General features: G+C 45.2%; 1 protein-coding gene across 1 annotated transcript; it reads left to right on the top strand.

Moving 5' to 3' along the window:
* Positions 1-342: 342 nt before the first annotated feature.
* LOC123042978 (amidase 1) lies at positions 343-2,510 on the top strand. Its single transcript, XM_044465311.1, has 6 exons — positions 343-568; positions 654-1,057; positions 1,147-1,353; positions 1,483-1,639; positions 1,787-1,958; positions 2,111-2,510. Exons 1-6 carry the CDS (start codon positions 444-446, stop codon positions 2,396-2,398), a joined length of 1,353 nt encoding a protein of 450 aa, XP_044321246.1. The 5' UTR covers positions 343-443; the 3' UTR covers positions 2,399-2,510.
* The last annotated feature ends 19,694 nt before the right edge of the window (positions 2,511-22,204 follow it).

Genomic DNA, 22,204 nt, shown 5'->3' with positions numbered 1-22,204 from the left:
TGGCGAGTAGAGCTGGGTCAGCGCTTGTCTTTCCGGTGTCGACGGTCCAGTGCGCCAATGGGTGCACCTCTGATGATTTCGTGTTGTGATAGAGAAGGCGGAGCTGCGGTTGGCGGGGCCACTACGGCAGTGATGACTCCACGAGGGTTGTTTCAGCGTGTGGTGCTCTCGGGATGGTGCCATGTCCTATAGGTTTCACCCGGTCTTCCTCTAATTAACAGGCAAATCTCTTCTTCTTAATCAATAAAAATGGCAAATCTTTTGCCTCACCCTTAAAAAAAAACAGCCTAGTCCAGGCTCGCCTCACCAGGCAGCAAACACTTGAGGTATAAGGCTCAAACCAGGCAGCTTATTTTCTTCAGGCAGGCTGTCGTTATTGACTGAATTATTGACGTCGTCGACGCCATATCCATTATCCTGCTCCTATCCATAGCGAATTATCCATGGAGGGCAGCGGCGACGACCACGGCGCCTTCATCGAGAAATTCATCCTGCCGCCGCCTAATTCCTCCGACCAGCAGCAGCAGCAGCTCCCCCTGCACGGCCTCACCTTCGCCATCAAGGACATGTACGACCACCTCGCTCCCTCCATCCCTTCCTGGATCACATCGATGTTCAGCAATCAGACTGACTGACGGGTCGATTCATGGCAGCTTCGACGTCGCCGGCCGTGTCACCGGCTTCGGCACCCCGGACTGGGCCCGGACGCACGCGCCGGCCGCCGCAACCGCCCCCGCCGTGCTGGCCGCGCTCGCCGCCGGCGCGACGGGCGTGGGCAAGACGGTGATGGACGAGATGGCCTACAGCATCAACGGCGAGAACGCGCACTACGGCACCCCCGCCAACCCCTGCGCCCCCGGCCGCGTCCCCGGCGGCTCCTCCAGCGGCTCCGCCGTCGCCGTCGCCGCCAGCCTCGCCGACTTCGCCCTCGGCACCGACACCGGCGGCAGCGTCAGGGTGCCCGCCGCCTACTGCGGCATCTTCGGCCTCCGCCCCTCCCATGGACTGGTCTCCACCGAGAACGTCGTGCCCATGGCGCAGATGTTCGACACTGTCGGTAATTTCAGTCTAGCCCTGCTACTGTCAGTGTTCAGCAGACGAATTATTCAGACATATGAGAGCATCTCAGTGTGATTATGCTTACAGGGTGGTTTGCTAGAGATCTGCCTACGCTGTCTCGTGTCACCGACGTGATGCTGCCGCCGGTGGCAGCTGCCACCGATGTCGATGCCGAGATACGACGACGACCGAGCCGTGTCATCATTCCTGCAGACTGTTTCAAGATCTTGGGCTCCTCTGACGATGACCACACCTACGAGATCCTCAATGCTTGTGCGGCCAAAGTATTCGGCTGTAAGTATTTAGCATGAACTCCAACTCATCCATCCTTGGTATCCCTTGATGCAGAGTAGAGCAGAGCAGGGCAGTTTACTAATATAAGTTTCTGAACCTTGTGTGGTGTGTGTGGTGACTGACTGACAGGTGATGCAGTGGTGGACAATGGCAACCTTGGTGATTTTGTCTCCAGCAATGTTCCGAGCATCGGCAAGTTCATGACCGACTTGTCTGCGGTCGAAGCATCATCATCTTGTGTGCCGGCTCTGTCTGCCATCTCACGTGTTATGCGGGTCCTTCAAAGGTGTGCAACCACAACATACCTACTTAATAACACTAGGCGCAACCACCGTCAAATGAACTCAGTCATCTATGTAATGGGATTGCCAGCAGTTTACTCCAAATTGTACTTATGCACATGGATGAGATTAAATGTACCACATGTTTTCAGGTCTGAATTCAAAGCAAACCATGCGGAGTGGGTGAATACGGTGAAGCCGAACCTCGGCCCTGGCATCCGAGAGCGAGTGCAGGAGGCCATTGCATCAGAGGATGAGTCCGCCATGGAGGACCTTCATGCCGTCAGGACCGAATTCAAGTCTGCACTAGCCGCTCTCCTCAAGGTAAATTCGTTCACTTTTAACAGTTCAAACATAATTAGCAATCATAATCCCATTGCTGCACACATGCATTTTCTGAACATGCAGTCTGTCAGGCAGTAGTAGGAGTTGATTTTTTTTTTCTTGCTGTGATCGAATGAATTCGCATTCCATAGGACGATGGAATCCTGGCAATCCCTACGGTCCCTGGCGCGCCACCGAAGCTACGCATGGACGCAGCACTGCTGGAGGACTTTCGGGCTAGGGCCTTCTCGCTGCTGTCCATCGCCGGCTTGTCGGGGTTCTGCCAGATCAGCATCCCGCTGGGCACCCGCGACGGCGTCCCGGTGTCAGTGTCGCTGCTCGCAGGACACGGCGGTGACCGTTTCGTCGTCGCTGTAGCCCAGGAGCTCCATGAGGCGCTCCAAGCCGAGGCCGCAGCAACCTGGGGCTCATCAGCTTAGCTTAACTCTGTCATATCTTGCTGAATTCTCCAGTACAGGAAATTGTATGAGTATATATATCTGAACATATGCAATATATACCGTGAAGAGCAGAGCTGACGGAGTGTGTGTACTATGAAGATTTTGACCATCATGCAAACAAATTTAGACGGTTGATTAATACAAACGAAATACTCCCTCTGTCCCAAAATAAGTGTCTTAAGCTTAGTACAAATTTGTGCTAGAGCTAGTACAAAAGTAAGACACTTATTTTAAAACAGAGGGACTATTTCACACTACACAACAATACTAATCGGTTACATCGCTAATCGATTGACACTGGAGAACCAAAGTCATCTTCCATCTTTGCCCAGAATTGATCAAACACCCATCTCTGGTGCGTCGCGATATCCTGGTCATCGTCATCCCAAATACCACAAGCCTCGTCGTCACCATCATACTCGTCGCCAGCCTGACCAAGTAGTTTTCCTCCAGCTGCCCCGGTGTTAGCAGAAGGCTACGTCGTGCGTGGTCGTGGTCGTCGAACAAAAAGTAGAGGAAGTCAGGGACGACGTCGGCGTGGTGATCCACCAGGGTGGCGTTTGGTTCACGAGCGAAGATACCTGGCTAAGGATATCCTTAACCATGTGGCTCGGGATAGCCATTTTTTGTTGTTTGGTTGTGAGGGATTAGGTGAGTTGGATAACCACATTATTTTGTTTGGTAGGGAGGATACAGATGGCTAGGGATAACCAGTTGTGTGTTTGGTTGAGAGGATGAAAGAGTGGATGATTGTAATCCTCACCATTTTGTATGAGGTGGTGAGATTACCCCTCCAATATGTAGTTTCAGCAATATAGATATAGCTCAACTTTGATTTTGAAATTTAGAAGTAAACTTTAACATCACAGACCAACATAACATGTCAACACCAATAATTTCGAAAATAGGAAAGTGCAACTTCATAATCATAGTCCAACATCTTAGACAAGTAGCAACTATACATAATAAACTAGTAGTGCAGGAGATGTAGGTATGAAATAGTACATCATCTCTAAGTTATACAACCCATAGTTCATAGTCTGGTTGACATCAAAAGTAAGTCATACAACCCAAAGTCCATATTGTTGGGTCATATCAAAAGAGGTCATGCAAATACCACACATGCCTTCAATCTTCAACCATCCATTGGAGGGAAGGTGTTCTTCACATACCTAGCAACCCAAATACTCTTTTGGTCCTTCTCCAAGAGTTGAAACGCCATTGCAATGTTCGGATTCTCAACCAAGTAGGCAAAATAATGGGCAAGGTAATCAATACCGAAAAAGGGAATATCTTTCATGCCCTCCCAAAGGCCCACCATGGAGTTGTTCGTAGAGATGCTCGTGGAGCTGTTGTCAGTGCTAACTGTTGCAGATCCTGGGTGAGGCTCGGGGGTGAGAGGAAGGTCACGAGAGAGAGGAGGAGAAGATTTCTCTGGAGAACTCTATCTGATTCATTCCCAGATGCAAGGTGTATATACAGGTGCTTTTACAGTTTTCACCCTCTACAGTCCCACAATTACAAGTAAGTCCTACCAACACTCCCCCTCAAGATGGGGCAAAGATATCAATAAGCCCCATCTTGCTACAATTCTTAACAAAAGATACAACATTCAACCCCTTTGTCAATACATCTGCTAACTGATTTATAGACTTAACATAAGTAACTTGGAGAATCCCCACTTCTAGTTTTTCTTTGATGAAATGTCTATCTGTTTCTACATGCTTAGTTCTATCATGGTGAACTGGATTGTGGACAATGTTAACTGCAGCTTGATTGTCACAATATAGTTGGAGGGGTACACCACCAAGCAGATGAAGTTCTGTTAGTAGCATTTTTAACCACATTAACTCGCATAACCCAGATGCCATTGCTCTAAACTCAGCCTCAGCCGTAGACCTTGCAACTACACTCTGCTTCTTGCTCCTCCAACTAACTAGATTGCCACCAACAAACATACAATAACCTGATGTAGACCTTCTGTCATCTAAACACCCAGCCCAATCAGCATCGGTATATCCCTCAATATTCAGATGTCCATGAGCAGAAAACAGTACTCCTTTCCCAGGACAACCCTTAAGATATCTAAGGATTCTGTTTACTGCATCCATATGAATAGACCGTGGGTCATGCATATATCTACTCACCACACTTACGGCATATGCAATATCTGGTCTAGTGTGTGATAAGTATATAAGTCGCCCAACCAATCGCTGGTACTGTTGTTTATCCACAGAATCCCCAGAGTCAGCAATTATGCGATGATTAAGTTCAATTGGTGTGACTGCTGGTTTACAATTTAACATTCCAGTTTCATTGAGTAAATCTATCACATATTTCCTTTGTGAGAGATAAATACCTTGTACACCATATGCTACTTCGATCCCAAGGAAATAGTGAAGATAGCCCAGGTCTTTAACTTCAAATGACCTTGCCAGTGCCTTCTTCAACCAAGAGATCTCACCATCATCATTCCCTGTAATGACTATGTCATCAACATATACAATAAGCACAGTAACTCTATCATGATTATGCTTGTAAAATAAGGTATGATCAGCATTGCTTTGTTTAAATCCCATAGAACAAATCTCATTTCTAAATCGTCCAAACCATGCTCTAGGTGACTGTTTCAAACCATATAGAGATTTTTTCAGCCTACACACTTTTCCCTTTGTCTCTTGTGTACCAAACCCCGGGGGAATCTCCATATAAACCTCTTCATGCAGATCCCCATGAAGAAAAGCATTTTTAACATCCATTTGAAATAATTTCCACTTATTATTTGCAGCTATAGATATGAGAGCTCTAATGGTGTTCATTTTCGCCACTGGTGCAAAGGTCTCATCATAATCGACTCCATAAGTTTGACTATACCCCTTTGCCACTAATCTGGCTTTATACCTTTCCACCTGTCCCTCTGAATTTTGTTTCAAGGTAAATACCCACTTACAACCAACAACCCTTTTATTAGGAGGAAGAGTAGTGAGTACCCAAGTATTGTTCTTGTCCAGTGCTGTCATCTCCTCTATCATAGCTGCCCTCCATTTTGGGTTTAACTTTGCCTCCTGCCAATCCCGTGGTAAGGGTCCTGCAGAATCCAGTGCTGCGATAAAGGATTTATAAGAAGGACCAACAGTGCCATAAGATACATAGCTAGAGACATTATATGGATCCAATTTAGAGGGAAACTTCCCAGCCTTAGACCGTGGCTGCTTTCTATGAGCTATTGGAACATCAAGGTCGTCATATTGAGAAGAGATGTTACCACTGTCTGAGGAAGGTCTGGAGTCATCAGGTTGACTTTGAGTATCATCTTGTTGGTCAGCTTCCTGCTCTTGCTCATGTTGTTGTCCATAAGCCTTAGCTTCAGGTTCCAACACTTGTATTTGTTCCTGGGTATGTCGTTTTCGTGTATACACCTGCATCTCCCTTTCCTCGTTTGGTTTTGGCCATCGGGGTGCTGCATTTGATGTATCATACTGCTCCCCCTTTCTTTGTTCTTCTTTTGTTTCTGCATGGATTACCCCAATTATCATCCCTTTTGATGTTGTGTCATCATCTCCCTCTTCCTTGTCTCCCACTGTCCCACAATCTGCATCTAACATGTTATCAGTAAACAAATCAGGAAACACATCAGTTAAGTCTGTTGGTTCCCCATAAAATGGTTCATGTTCTCTAAATACCACATCCATACTCATGAACATTCTTCTTTCCGAAGGACACCAACACTTGTAACCTTTTTGCTTACTAGAATACCCCACAAATATACACTTTAATGCCCTTGGATCTAGCTTACCAACTGAAGGCCTATAATCCTTCACAAAGCATGTACACCCAAATACTTTTGGTGGAACCACATATGTAGTGTCCCCGGTTAGACATTCGATTGGTGTCTTGTACCCAAGCACCCTGGATGGCATCCTGTTCATCAAGTAGGCCGCAGTCATGACTGCTTCACTCCACAAAAACTTTGGGACATTCATGGCAAACATCATACACCGAGCAATCTCTAGGAGATGCCTATTTTTCCTTTCTGCTAGTCCATTCTGTTCAGATGTACCCGGACAGGTAGTCTGATGGATAATTCCGTAACTTGATAGATATTCATCAAGTTCTTTGTTCACATACTCGGTACCATTATCCGAACGTAGTACCTTCACACATGCACAATATTGGGTCCTAATCATATTATGAAAATCTCTAAAGCATTCAAATACATCACTCTTATGACGCAAAACATAGACCCAAGTAGTTCTAGTGCAACAGTCGATGAATGTAACAAAATAGTGATAACCATTTATCGATGTCACCCCACTGGGACCCCATACATCTGAGTGTATAGTTTGTAGAGGTACATCACTTCTATTATCAGATGACAAATAAGAGCTCCTAGTTTGCTTTCCGAACTGACAAGCATCACACATTAGTTGTTCCTTGCTAATTTTACAATAAAGATTAGGGTAGAGCTGACCCAGAGTAGCAAAAGATAGATGTCCCAAGCGACGATGTTGAAGTAGAAATTCTTCTAGGGGTGAGGAGGACACCGCAGCAGCCACAGTAGGGAATATCTTATTATCCAGGTAATATAACCCATCACGCATGCTCCCCGTCCCAAGCTTTCTTCCAGTCCCAAGTTCCTGAAATATGCACCAGGTAGGAAAGAATATAGCAGCACAATTCAGCTCTTCAGTAATACAGCTGATCGACAAAAGGTTAATTGGAAATGCGGGGACATGCAAGACAGAAGAAAGTGACATATTTGGACTGCACTTGACCATTCCAGACCCCACAATCGCTTGAGTAGAACCATCAGCTAATTTTACACTTTCCCTTCTTAGATTAGAAATATAATTGTAAAAATCCTTATTAGATCCAGCCATATGTCTAGATGCACCAGAGTCAATTAACCATTGTGCCCCTGTTGTAAAATTATCACTACATCCCATAATAGAAGAGTTGTTACCAGCGAAGTTGGCTGACGAAGATGATGCTTGTGTCTCCGAGGGCCGCAGATCCCCAAGGCTCAAATTCTTTAGTTGACGCCATTTCTCTAACTCATCGGCGGTCATCTCGATGCTCACAGTCCTAGATGGTTCTTCAGCAACAGCAGAAGTGTGTGCCCTTCCTATTGACCGCATACCTCTTCCACGACCACCACCACGTCCATCAAGTCCGCGACCACGCGCTCTGCCATGCCAGTCCAGGCCTCTACCACGACCTCCTCCTATTAGTTGTGGGCAGGCTGCCTTGAAGTGTCCTGGCTGGCCACATTCAAAGCACTTCTTCTCATGAGTATTTGCTCCTGGTCTTGGATAATTACAACTCTCGACAGCAAGGAGAGCTGAACGCCTTTGTGACACACCTTGGGCCATGGGTCCTGTTGTCTCCAATTTCAACCGAGTTTCCTCGCTTATAATTGCAGCAATTGCTTGCTCTAGACTGGGCAACTTCCCACTACCATAAAGTGCTGCTCTCCTATTCTCGAACTTAGGATGAAGACCATTTAAGAAGTCCCTAACACGCCTTCTTTCAGTCCATTTACTATGTTTCTCAACACATTTCCCACATTCCATCTCAACTGGAGCATAGTAATCAAGATCACTCCACAACCTTTTCAGTTCTGACACATATTCCACAACAGTCTTCTCGCCCTGGCCTAGCTCCTGTAGTTCCTTTTGAATCCTACATGCCAACATCTCATTCCCTACACCTGAATATGTCCCCTTCAGGAGCCTCCAAATTTCTGAGGCCTCCTTGATCCTTTCAACTTGCTTTGCAATCTGAGATGATATTGAGCTTAAAAGCCAAGCTCTCACCAATGCATTTGTTGCTTTCCACTTCTGGGCCTCTTTCGAATTTTCCTCGATAGGCTTCTCCATTGTTCCCAGTATATACCCCTCAAGGTTCCTCGAGATCAGGATGGTCTCGGCATGCTCTGCCCAACTGGAATAATTTTCCGCACCCTCTAGCTTCACATGTGGCATTTGCAACGGGTGAATCTCTTCCTTGGCTTCAGTCTCTGGTCTTGAGTTTCCGACCTGCTTGCTAATTGCATCAAAGAGTGCTCTGTATTTCTCATCCATAGACTGAAGCACAGCTGCAAGTTCCCCGGCTATAACTGCCGCAGGAGCATTTACATTTTCTCCCATCTTGCAAGTTCTTCAGGGTCACACTGCAGTACTGTACAGCCCTCAATCACCACTTCAAGCGAGTAATCTCCCCTGTGAATCGACCCTGCAGCCTACCTTCTAGCTGCACCTCAACCTTGCACCCAAGAACCAACTCACCAATCTCACCTTCACCTGAATAAATCCTACTCAACCCCTCAACAACGGCTGTACTACACCTCCTGGGTACCACTCACCTCTGTCTCCAGTCCGTTGGCTATTTGCCTTGCTCGCAGCTGGCTCCCCTGGTCCACTGCAGCCGCCGCCGGCCCCCTGCTCCACTGCAGCAGCAGCCGGTCCCCTTCTCCACCGCAGCCAAGAACACAATCAGGCAGCCCCGATTTGACTCTCTGCCGCACCAAATCGGGCCCCAGAACCTCTGCCTTTACCTTCCAACACTCCGTGCCGTCAATCTGAGCGATTCTGGAGCGAATCCCCGACCTGCTCTGATGCCATGTTGCAGATCCTGGGTGAGGCTCGGGGGTGAGAGGAAGGTCACGAGAGAGAGGAGGAGAAGATTTCTCTGGAGAACTCTATCTGATTCATTCCCAGATGCAAGGTGTATATACAGGTGCTTTTACAGTTTTCACCCTCTACAGTCCCACAATTACAAGTAAGTCCTACCAACACTAACACTCCTCTCTATGGCAATAGCAAGCCTTTCACCCACTGCCATAAGGGTTGATTGCAGCCCCTCATCAACACTAGACTTTGTTTTGGCCCTTTTGGGATTGGGAGCCACTGAATCGCCTCCATTGCTTGACTTGCTACCTTCTTCAAGTGGGGAAGCCTCATTATCTGAAATTTCATTAACCTCTGTACCAAGGGGGTCATTTGAGCCTTTCGTATATTGACCTGTGGCCATAGTATTTCCATGAATGATAGCCATCTCATTATAGTGCTTCAGAGGCTTGTTCAGAAAAGGTTCATCCTCTTTGTGGTCCTAGAAAAAAGAAAACGACATCAACAAGTAGACAAGCAGCAAGTATTTAGCATAAACAAATGAAATCCCGCAAGTATTTCACATAAAGAAACTCACTTCAGGTTATATTTTACATGTAGAAACAAATTCCAGCAAGTAAATGGCATATAGAAACTATATCCAGCAACTATTTAGCATAAACAAATGAAATCCAGAAAGTATTTGACATAAAGAAACTCATTTCAAGTTATATTTTACATGTAGAAACAAATTCCAGCAAGTAAATGGCATATAGAAACTATATCCAGCAAGTATTTGGCATAAACAAATGAGATCCAGCAAGTATTTGACATAAAGAAACTCATTTTAGCTTATATTTGACATGTAGAAACAATTTCTAGCAAGTAAATGGCATATAGAAACTATTTCCAACAAGTATATGGCACATAGAAACACATTCCAGCTTGTACTTGACATATAGAGATACCTTAATATGGTTAGTGTAGTGCTCATGATCAAGAACGATCATAAACTTCTCATCATCCCATAATGCACCACTCAACCCCCTAAGTCTGAGTATTGTTCCCCATTTCCTCCTCCATGTCCTATTGTGATTACCAATGTTGGCATGAGTCAAATTGAGCTGAAAATGCTCATTCATAGCAGTCGCACAACGAGCCAATTGGCACTTCTTGAAGCCAGTTGATGTTCTAACTCCATCGCCCACAACCTTGCATAGGTGATCAAGCATGAAGGAAGTCATCGGAGCTGTCCATACAATTTGTTTAGCCTCCATTTCCTATAAGGTTATGCACAGATGTTTCATGATTATAAATTTATATAACTAAAAGAGGTAAGAACATTATATTCAGCACACAATCTCTCATCACCAATAAATTTCAGCTTGTAAAAGAGGTAAAAACATTCAATACAGCACATAGTATGTCTTTACCAATAACTTTCAGCAAGTAAAGGAGGTAAAAACATTCAATACAACCCATAATGTGGCATTACAAATAAATTCCAGCAAGTACAAGGTTTCAAAAAAGAAGAACACAAAATTACAATGGTTTAAATCGAGCTACTACATATGATTCTGCTGCATGTAGTTCTGGCGGTCTGCCCACATATTATCAGCGATTCCTTGCCTAAAATTAACCATTGCTGTATGTTCACTTGCTTGACCACTTGATGATGAAGCATGGTTAATATGGGCAACCCACTCATCCTCGGGTATGATATACTCATCTATCCCATCATTGATGACCCAATTATGAATAATGCAGCAAGCTACAACAATGTCTACTTGAGTAGGATATTTGAAAAATGGGGTAGCATCATCAAGTATTTTGAATCTTCCCTTGAGCGACCCAAATCCACGTTCTACGGTCGTGCGAAGAGAAGAATGCCTAAGATTAAACAACTCCTTTTCATTTATAGGAGGATTGTTGCCCCACTCATTCAAATGGTATCTCACTCCACGAAAAGGGGGCAAGAACCCTAGCTTAGCTCCATATCCAGCATCAACTAGATAAAATTTTCCTAGCATATGAGCAACAAGCGGGTTACTTTGCTATATTTGATAATGCCATTGACAAAATGTTGCTAACTCTCGTTACCTTGTGGTACACGAAGACCATTTGGACGGTTTAACGCATCACGTAAAACTAGCGCATCATGTGCTGACCCCTCCCAACCAGCCAATACATATGTAAACCGAAGATCAAAATCAACGGCTGCCATCACATTTTGAGTTGTGTGGATCTTTCTACCACGAAAGGAAGGCTCCATATCCTTTGTTACGGAGGCTCGTACATGTGTACCATCAATAGCTCCGATACAATCCTATTTCATGAAAAAAAAGGATAAAGATTAAGATCTAAGTCAATCCTAGCCTACAAAATCAAAATTCTGTTGTCACTCGTCCTCATACCTTAAAGTATGGATCCCACCAGTAGTTCCCTTTTATTTTGGATTGGGTCTCCAACGAGGGCTTCCTAATGAGGTCACCACGTAGCTCTCCAACAGCATGAAGGACTTTCTTGAAATAACGACTTACAACTTCACCGGATCTACCAAAGTTGCCACCTATTATCCTATTCCTAACATTGTGTCCAACGGTGTGCAAAAACATAGCAACTTGTTGTTCAATGGACAAATGAATCGTATCTTCAAGCAACTTACGGTCCCGTAAAAGTTTACAAAATCAAAAGAAAGGTCCTCTTCCAAGCCTAAGCATGTTCACACATGCCGTTTCATCTCTCCATATTTTATTATCTAGGTACTCACTTCTCATCCTATCCCTCTCATCTATTGGCCCATAACATATGACAGCACGCCTTTTTCTTTTTCGAGACTGAACTACCAATGTCATCATCGATACAAGCATATATGACACAACCGCAAATATTAGCCTCTTTTGCTTGATATCCATCTACATTGCAACATTGAAACAATAGTAAATTGATATGAATCCGCTCAATGTCCACTTAATTGAAATATCACAACAAAAACATGTTCATGGCAGAAGTACATAGCAAATGCTTTTAAATCGTCCTTATTTTCTCATGGCAGAAGTACATAGCAGAATGTACAGCAGTTTATACCTTGAGAAGAGCAGAGAAGTTGCAAACAAACAGAGAGGATGCAAAAGAGTGTCTCCCGTCCAAGCTGCAGAAAATGAACGAGAGGAAGAAATTATTAGACGCATATATGGGGAGAATATAGAGGTTCTAAACGAACAGAGGGGCTCCTCCCGCCGGCGCTCCATGTTTCTCTGAAACCACCGGCCAAACAATGTCGTTCCACAGCGACCAAACCCTCTCGTTCCCCACTGCCATAGACCCAGCAAACCCCTTCCCCTCGCCCCCCCTCCCGCCCCCCGCGGATCTGCCCGTTCCCGGCGGCCGGATCTATCCGTTTCTTCCCGCCGGTGCTACACTCCCCTCCCGCCTTGGCCAAGCAACCGGGAGAGGCAAAGGACAGGGAGGATAGACAGGGGAACGAGGAGGAGTAAGATCCGTACCTCCGCTGCGCCGGAATCCAAGCTGAATCGCGCCGCCGCCTCGATCCAAATCGCCGCCACCTCTGCCACTTCTTCTATCTGGTGAGGGGGTTGTGAGGGTCTCGGGTGAGGGGGTGAGATAAGAAGGAAACGAAAACCCGTTCGCGCGCTGAGCGGTGACCGAAGCGGGAAAAAGAGGCGCTCGCACGCGGGTGGCTGCCCTCATCCGCGAGAATTTCGCGACTTTCCTTAGCCAGGTTTTGGGCGAATATTCGACAGTATCTGGCTATCCGTATCCTCCCTGGCTGGTCAACCAAACAGGTGGCATCCCTAGCAAAATGGGCTATCCCTGTCCCTAGGGTGGATACAACCAAACGCCACCCAGATGGAGCATCAACGACGGCTTGCCCGGTTCCAGACAACGTCGAACAGGGTGATCCATGAAATGCAATATTAACAATTTTTTGAACACATGGTCAACATTTTTTATAAACCCAATTAACATTTTTAAAATGAATGATTAACATTTTTCAAAAAAACTTTGATTAAGATTTTATTAAATACTTGTTGCACATTTTTTTTCAAAATGCTTGATTAACATATTTATATACATGAACACATTTTTCATCATTTTTATTATACATGGTCAACATTTTTTATATACACATTTAACATTTTTCAAATGCTTGATTAAGATTTTGAAACACTTGTTCAACATTTTCTCACATGCTTGATTAATATTTCTATATACACGATCAACCTTTTTCATCATTTTTTTAATACATAGTTAAGATTTTTTCTATACACATTTAACATTTTCCAAATGCTAAATTAACCATTTTCATATACCTATCCAACACTTTTTCAAATGCTTCACCAACCTCCCCAACCCACGCCCACTCTTCGGTGGGGGGTCTCCCAAGCGGGGAGGCGCCAACGGATGGCGAAACTTCTCCGTACGAGTTAGGGTTGCCGAATTGAGAGCAGTGAGCACCATTATTTACAATTGAGCAGTGAGCATGAGTGAGTAAGCACGATTATGTACGATTGAGCAGTGAGCATGATTGGTCATGTTTGAATTTTTTCTATTGATTTTTTCTGTCGCGGGAGATCTTTTTTTTTACACCACAACTTGGGAAGTCCCATGCTCAAATTTGGTCACTTTTGAGATGCTTTTCCAATTTTAAAGTATTAACTGATTTTTCAGCCACTAAAAAGGGTAAATGCTCTTCAGCTCCAAATAACGTGCAAACGAGTTCGGAAGTTGATCGAACCTAGCATGATGTCTTAACAGGGCCCATGTAGGTTGTGGTAAAAATTTGAGAGCGTTACGACAAAAAACTTGATGCACCTCATGTACAAACCGAACACTCTCGAGAGGAAGGAAGCACTCGCCTGTCGCATAAAACTTTAATTTTTTCATCCTTGCTCTTCTAAACTTTTGCTATGTTGAATACACACCACTGATGGGTCATGCAAAAGCTTGGGACTACTCCGGGTTAATAAACATGATGTTCACAAGCACTTTCCTTAGCTTCAAGACTGTGTTGACAAAAGAAAACAATTGTATTAACAAAATGTATAAATACAAATAGTTGGAATGCTTAAATATTACATGATCCGAGCAACACAAGCAGATATTTACCCTCTCTGCCAGATGACTAGCAGACAGGGTTTAAAGAAGTGGCTGGTAGCTAGATAGGAAGACCATGATAGTGACGAAACAAACCTTCTCTTCTTTGATGATCTCCTAGTTTTGGCGGTCGTCTTTGAAACAAGAAAGATTGCAGAATCATGTCGCGAGCCCCAAAGCATACCGTGTTCCGCCAGCTTAGGGTCACGAATGCAATAATTGATTGCGTCTGTTTGTATTGCATCCTTTCTTTCGTGTAAGCTAATCCTGTCTTGCAATTTGGACCGGAGATGAGGTGCAAACGCAATGGCCATCTCTATACCTGGCCAGGTTTTTATGGTGTCTATACGGGCTTCATGAGTGGAGCTCCTCGAGCGAGTAGTACTCAGAAGCTTAAAAGTGGCAGCCCACAATAAATATAACAAACCGAACTTCTTGTGGAAATATGCCTGCAAACACGGATGAGATGATATTGTTAGCACATGGCTTGTTTGTCCCTCTTGCTTTGCAACAAAATGAATCTGAAATCCATAATGTAACCACTCGGATCAAATGTTCCAAGAAACGTCCCGAACCTTTGAAATACGTAACATGTTGTGTAGTTAGTTGAGTGAGTTCTCCTGTTGCAACTTCACCCAAAGTCATGATGGAGGTCCAAGTGACTGCAAACGTTTGCGGCAACACCAACTATGTTTCTTCTTTGGAAACGTTTTGCCGAGAACCAACTCATGTCCGTTATGGCGAATGAGCTGGAATGATGAAGTATATGATCCGGCTGATGATTGAGATTATTCACAACATATTGAATCAAGGGACTCAAAATGACAGTGACAAGGATGTCAACAGAGATTACTAGAAATATGGAATTAACCATAATGCAGGGGCAAGAAATTCTGGAGTAATAGGCTGCTGAGGATTTTTAGAAGATCGAATAATATTTCGAAGAACTTTGTGAAACACATGAACAACTAGGATGAACGGATCCTCGGTAAGTGCGAGGAATTATCCGTAGGGGTATTCATTTGGCAAAGAACTGCAAAGCAGCAGGCACAAAGTATTCTTGAAACAATAGAGAGAATTTCGGGGTATCTTGTAATAACAAGATCAACGGGGAATGATTGTATGCATGGCAAGTGTACATGGTTATCCATAGGGGTTTATCGATGGAAGGGAATTGCAAAAGCATTGGCACAAAGTTTCGAGAGAACATCATAGACTGTCTTCGGAATCTTCTGATGCAGCAGGCGATCATCTGTAATAAGGGGCTTTCCGAAAGAAAGTAGTTACGGGAACGTAGAGTCAAAGTTAGTAAAATCATTTAACCCGAATAGAAGAGAGATCAGAGTCTCAGAGTATAGAAGAGTAATAAAAGATTCTAATACCACCCAATGGCGACATGGGCTCGTAAGCCACACAGGCATGTTAGTAAAAGTTTTGTAATGACTAGACTCAACTCCGGTCAAGGAGTTGGAAGGGGGATACCAACTTGTGACGCCCTCGACACTGGCAGTCGGCTCTGATACCAACTTGTGACACCCTCGATTCAATCGTAAACTAAACATACACACAAATGTGTACGATCAAGATCAAGGACTCATGGGAAGATATCACAACACAACTCTAGACATAAATAAAATAATACAAGCTTTATATTACAAGCCAGGGGCCTTGAGGGCTCGAATACATAAGCTCGAACATAAACGTGTCAGCAGAAACAACAATATCTGAGTACAGACATTAGTTAAACAAGTTGCCATAAGATGGCTAGTATAAACTGGGATACAGATCGAAGAAGTGCAGGCCTCCTGCCCGGGATCCTCCTAAACTACTCCTGGTCGTCGGTGGGCTGCACAAAGTAGTAGGCACCCTCGGTGTAGTATGAGTCGTCCCCGGTGGCATCTTGCTCCTGGGTCCAACATCTGGTTGCGACGTTCGAGAAGAATGGAAAAAAGGGGGGAAAGAGGGAGCAAAGCAACCATGAGTACTCATCCAAACTACTCGCAAGAAATGATCTACACTACATATGCATTGGTATAAATGAAAGGGGTAGTATCGGGTGGACTGAACTGCAGAATGCCACAATAAGAGAGGGATAGCTAGTCCTAACGAAGACTACGCTTCTGGCAGTCTCCATCTTGAAGCATATAGAAGAGAGTAGATGGTAAGTTAACCAAGTAACATCGTATAACATAATCCTACCTGACGATCCTCTCCTCGTCACCCTGTGAGAGAGCGATCTCCGGGTTGTCTTTAAAACTTATCTGGGTGTGTTTTATTAAGTATCCGGTTCTAGTTGTCATGAGGTCGGAATACAATTTCAAGCATCCGGTTACCGTGGACACGACTATTCGAACAGATTAACTTCCCTACAAGGGTGCACCACATTACCCAACATGCTTGATGCTCTGGTCGGGCACACTTTCCTAGGTCATGTCCGGCCTCAGAAGATCAACACATTGCAGCCCTACCTAGGCACAACAGAGAGGTCAGCACTCCGGTCTAAATCCTAAGCACGCAGGGGTCTTGGGCCCATCGTCCGCTTCACTCCTGCACGTTGCGAACGCGGCCGGTGAGCAGACCTAGCAGCCTCCATTAGAAAGCAGGGTGCTTTACATGGTCCAACCCGGCGTGCCGCTCAGTCGTTGACGTCTGGAAAGCTTCAGATGATAGTACGACGCTGAGTGCCCATAACTGTCCCTCGTAGTTGGTTAGTGTGTATAGATCAAAAGACCAACTTAGATCAAATATCCAAATCTCGTTAAGTGTGTTATTTTGAAACAACCGCGGACTAGGTCCACCTGTCTCCTAGGGGGTCACAACCTGCCCTGTCGCTCCGCCACAAAGAATCACTCGTGGGCTGTTGGGAATCCAGGCCCATCATAACCTGGATGGAACCACCTGCCCCTTTGATGACCCACAAGTGTAGGGGATCTATCATAGTCCTTCCGATAAGTAAGAGTGTCGAACCTAACGAGGAGCAGAAGGAAATTATAAGAAGTTTTCAGTAAGGTTTTCTCTGCAAGCACTGAAATTGTAAGTGATAGATAGTTTTGTGATAAGATAAATTGTAACGAGTAACTAGCAATGAAAGTAAATAAACTGCAGCAAGGTGGCCCAATCCTTTTGTAGCAAAGGATAAGCCTGGACAATTTCTTATAATCAGAAAAGAGCTCCCGAGGACACATGGGAATTATCGTCAAGCTAGTTTTCATCACACTCATATGATTCGCGTTCGGTACTTTGATAATTTGATATGTGGGTGGACCGGTGCTTGGGTACTGCCCTTACTTGGACAAGCATCCCACTTATGATTAACCCCTATTGCAAGCGTTCGCAACTGCAAAAGAAGTATTAAGGTAAACCTAACCACATCATTAAACATATGGATCCAAATCAGTCCCTAACGAAGCAACACATAAACTAGGGTTTAAGCTTCTGTCACTCTAGCAACCCATCATCTACTTATTACTTCCCAATGCCTTCCTCTAGGCCCAAATAATGGTGAAGTGTCATGTAGTCGACGTTCACATAACACCACTAGAGGAAAGACAACATACATCTCATCAAAATATCGAACGAATACCAAATTCACATGACTTCTAATAGCAAGACTTCACCCATGTCCTCAGGAACAAACTTAACTACTAACAAAGCATATTCATGTTCATAATCAGAGGAGTAATAATATGCATTAAGGATCTAAACATATGATCTTCCACCAAGTAAACCAATTAGCATCAACTACAAGGAGTAATCAACACTACTAGCAGCCCACAGGTACTAATTTGTGGTTTTGATACAAGATTGAATACAAGAGATGAACTAGGGTTTTGAGGGAGATGGTGCTGGTGAAGATGTTGATGGAGATTGACCCCCTCCCGATGATAGGATCGTTGGTGATGACGATGGTGATGACTTCCCTCTCCCGGAGGGAAGTTTCCCCGGCAGAACAGCTCTGCCGGAGCTCTAGATTGGTTCCGCCAAGGTTTCGCCTCGTGGCGGTGGAGTTTCGTCCCGTAAGCTTGTCCACGATTTTTCCAGGGTAAAATTCTTCATATAGCAGAAGATGGACACCGGAAGGCCACCATGGGGCCCAGGAGACAGGGGGCGCGCCCAGTAGGGGTGGGCGCGTCCCCCACCCTGCTGGCCAGGGTGTGGGCCCCCTGAGGTATTTCTTCCGCTCAATAATTCTTATTAATTCCAAAAACAGGTTTCGTGGAGTTTCAGGATTTTTGGAGCGGTGCAGAATATGTTTCCAATGTTTGCTCCTTTTCCAGCCAGAATTCCAGCTGCCGACATTCCCCCTCTTCATGGTAAACCTTGTAAAGTAAGAGAAAATAGCCATAAGTACTGGGATATAATGTGTAATAACAGCCCATAATGCAATAAATATTGATATAAAAGCATGATGCAAAATGGACGTATCACCCTTCAGCTCAGTCCGTGAATCACTCGCGGGTACTCTACGAGCCGACACGACTTTAGTCACATCATGAATCATATATAATAGTGTAATATGTATATACCAATGATCAACACCTGACGTGATCACGGTCCGATAGTATAGCATGGCAGACGGACAAGAATGTAGGGCCACTGATGGAATACTAGCATGCTACACTAAGCATTTAGGATTGTAGGTAAAAGTATCAACAGTAGTATCACAGACAGGCCATGCATCAGTATAGGATCAATTTTTTTGCATCGAACTCAGGAACCTTAGAATCATAGTATTACAATCCGCGTGCAGGCAAGAGACCAAAAAAACATGGCTTACATCAAGCCAACTCTCAGTTCCATCCAATGCGCTAGCTAAACGGGCACACTGATGCTCCGACACATTAGCTTCCCTGCTGACATGCGTGATAGATAAAGAAGCAAAGGTAGCACTAATTTCCTCCAGTTCATTCAAGATAGGCGTTGCAACTGATCTGGTGTTGCCGCGCGAATTCCATAGATCAACTAGCTCCAAGCAGTCAATCTCCATGATCACATGTGAGAAACCACGAAGTTGCGCAAAGATCATGCCGTCCCGAAGAGCAAGCAACTCCGCTATGAAGGGGTCCGATATGCCAAACAGAGGTTTGCACCAGGCACCAAGGAACGCGATGTGTGATCTGGCTACACCTCCCGCTCCCCCCTCATTTCGTCAGCATTAAGTGCGCCGTTAGTGTTGATAGTAACCCAGCCCTCATTTTCCTTCCCAAAGGAGGAAGTTCCAGGATCGCCAAAGTCTCATGAACCCACTTCAACGCTTGTACAGGGTTGTAACCTTCGCGATCATGGGTCCAGTTGTTCTGTGACGTCCATATGCTATGCATAATTGTGATTATCCTGCATCTGTCCTCATCAAAGAACATGGGATCGAGCAGAATATCACGCGCCCATGTATCATGGTGCAAACGTGGGAGAGAGAGCTGAAATCTATCCCTCGCAGCCACCCAAAACGACTTTGCATGAGAGCAATGGATTAGTGCATGTAACATGTCTTCGTCCATCGCTTTGCAAACATCACATAGACCCAACTGCTTGATATGGCGATAGCGCAAAGTAGCCGAGTCAGGTAATATCACTTGGAGAACTCTCCACCAGAATACCCGTACCTTGGGAACGACTCGTAATCGCCAAAGAGCAGTCCACAACTGTTTGTTAGCTGATGAAGTTTCTATAGTCTCCCCTTCCTCTCGAGAGCCAAGCTCGTTGCGAGTCATAAGAGAACGATACGCTGATTTTACAGTGTAGATGCCCGACTTCTCCAAAGACCAGGCTAGAGTATCTTCGCCACCCGCCGGATTCAGTGGTATATTAAGAATGGCTACCGCATCAGGGTGCAAGAAATTTTGACAAACAATATGTTCATTACAATTCCCTGAGTATTCATCAATGAGATCCGAAACACTATTGAGCGGCATAGTGCCAATGCGCCCCCTAGGTTTCAGTGTGGTCGTGTTCAGAATCCAGCTGTCAGTCCAAGTGGAAATGGTTGAGCCATCGCCAGCTCGACAAATGAGACCAATCTGTAGTGCATCTCCTCCTGCCACTATTGCCTTCCAGGTTGCCGACGCTTTGGCCAGAATTGTTGCATTGAGAAAATCTGTGTGAGGGTAGTATTTTCCTTTCAGTACCCTAGCACATAAAGAGTCCGGTCTTGTAAGAAGACGCCAACCGTGTTTCCCAAGCATAGCGAGGTTGAAGGACTGCATGTTGCAAAAACCCATACCACCTTTTACTTTAGGCACCTCGAGCTTATCCCATGAGAGCCAGTGTAGCGAGCGCTTGTCGATCGAACTGCCCCACCAGTACTTAGCCATGAACGAAGTGATCTACTTGCAAACTTTCTTCGTCAAGAGAAAACAGCTCATGCTGAAGGTGGGGATCGACTGGACAACCGTCTTGAGAAGTACCTCCCTGGCCGCACAGTCCATGTTTCACTCTGACCAGCCCCGCAGTTTATCACGACACCTGTCCACCATGTGTTCGAAAGTCCCACTGGTAATTTTCCCAGTCACCGTCGGGAGGCCCAGGTAACGTTCAGAGAACGCTTCCATGAAGATACCAAGAGATTGTTTCAGACTCTGTCGGAGGGGCTGTCCCATATTAGCACTGAAATAGACCAAACTTTTCTCCCGGTTCACTGCCTGTCCAGAGCATTCAGCGTAAATCCGGAGAATCTCATTGAGCCTCTCTGTGCTTTGAGCTTTTGCACTGAGGAAAATCAAGCTGTCGTCAGTAAATAATAGGTGATTAACCCACGGTGCATGGATGCTCACCCTGATGCCTCTGTCCACATATGCGCCGCCAAAATTATTCAGGAGTGAAGTAAGGCCCTTGATGGTGAACCGGACCGAAGTCACACACTTCATAATCAAGCGAACAAAGTTATCACCAAAGCCCAACCTGACTAGCATTGACTCGAGATAGTGCCATTCCACTCTATCATATGCTTTGAGCATGTCGAGCTTCACCGCGCAACATGCATTTTTACCCTTCTTTCGCCTCTTGATAGCATGAATACTTTCGTACGCCACTAGTATGTTATCTGTGATCAACCGGCCCGGGACAAAGGCGCTTTGTTCCTTGCCAATCACCTCATCCAAAATCCCTCGAACTCTATTTGCAATTGCTTTGAGTGCAATCTTATAAAGAACAGGGCAAAGAGCAATCGACCTGATTTGAGAAATTTTTTGCGGGTGTCGTGCCTTGGGAATCAATGTGATGGAAGTATCGTTCAGACCCAAAGGTAGCTCTCCTCCATTCAGGAACTGTAGCACGGCCACTGTGATGTCCTCACCAAGAACGTCCCAATGTTGTTGGTAAAACCCCGCTGTGAACCCATCGACCCTCGGGGCCTTAGATGGCGCCATGTCAAACAGAGCCTTTTTCACTTCTGCAGCCACATATGGCCTATTGAGATGATCATTCATTTGATCAGTAACGCTGGGTTGCACACAATTCAATAGGTCATCCATGGGATGAAAGCCTTGTGTCTGGTACAAGGCGTGAGAAAAACTGCTGATTTCCTCCTTAACCTCCTATGGATCTTGCAACATGTGACCTTGTGAGTTTTCCAAACAAGTAATACGGTTAATCCTCTTGCGATGGGCGGCTTGAGCTTGGAAGTAGCCGGTGTTACGATCTCCCACCCGTAACCAAAGCACTCGCGACCTTTGCTTAAGCCAAATCTCCTCTTGTCTCATGGCTTCTCGCAATTGCGATGCTACAACGTTCTCCTCCTTTGTAGGCCCTCGGCCCATCGAGACGCTCCTTAAACGATCTAGGCGTTTCTGGAGGCAGCGGACTTTCTTTTGTAGATTACCGAATTCTCGCTCTCCCCAGGCTCCCAGATCTTTCTGCACTGTCCCCAGTGCTTCCACGATACCTTGTAACCCTCTCTGACCAGCGCCAACTTGGCACAAGTCATGCACAAGCTTGTCGTACTGGCTATGAGATTGCCACACTTCTTCGTATCTGAAGTTTCTTTTTTGCTCGAGGCCAGCTGTTGTTCATACTAGTTCTGAGCTCGGCTACTACGAAGCAATGGTCTGACTCCACACTACTC

This window comes from Triticum aestivum, chromosome 2B, assembly GCF_018294505.1.
Source record: "Triticum aestivum cultivar Chinese Spring chromosome 2B, IWGSC CS RefSeq v2.1, whole genome shotgun sequence".
NCBI classification, from domain to species: Eukaryota; Viridiplantae; Streptophyta; class Magnoliopsida; order Poales; family Poaceae; genus Triticum; species Triticum aestivum.
This window is presented reverse-complemented; position numbering and strand designations above follow the sequence as displayed.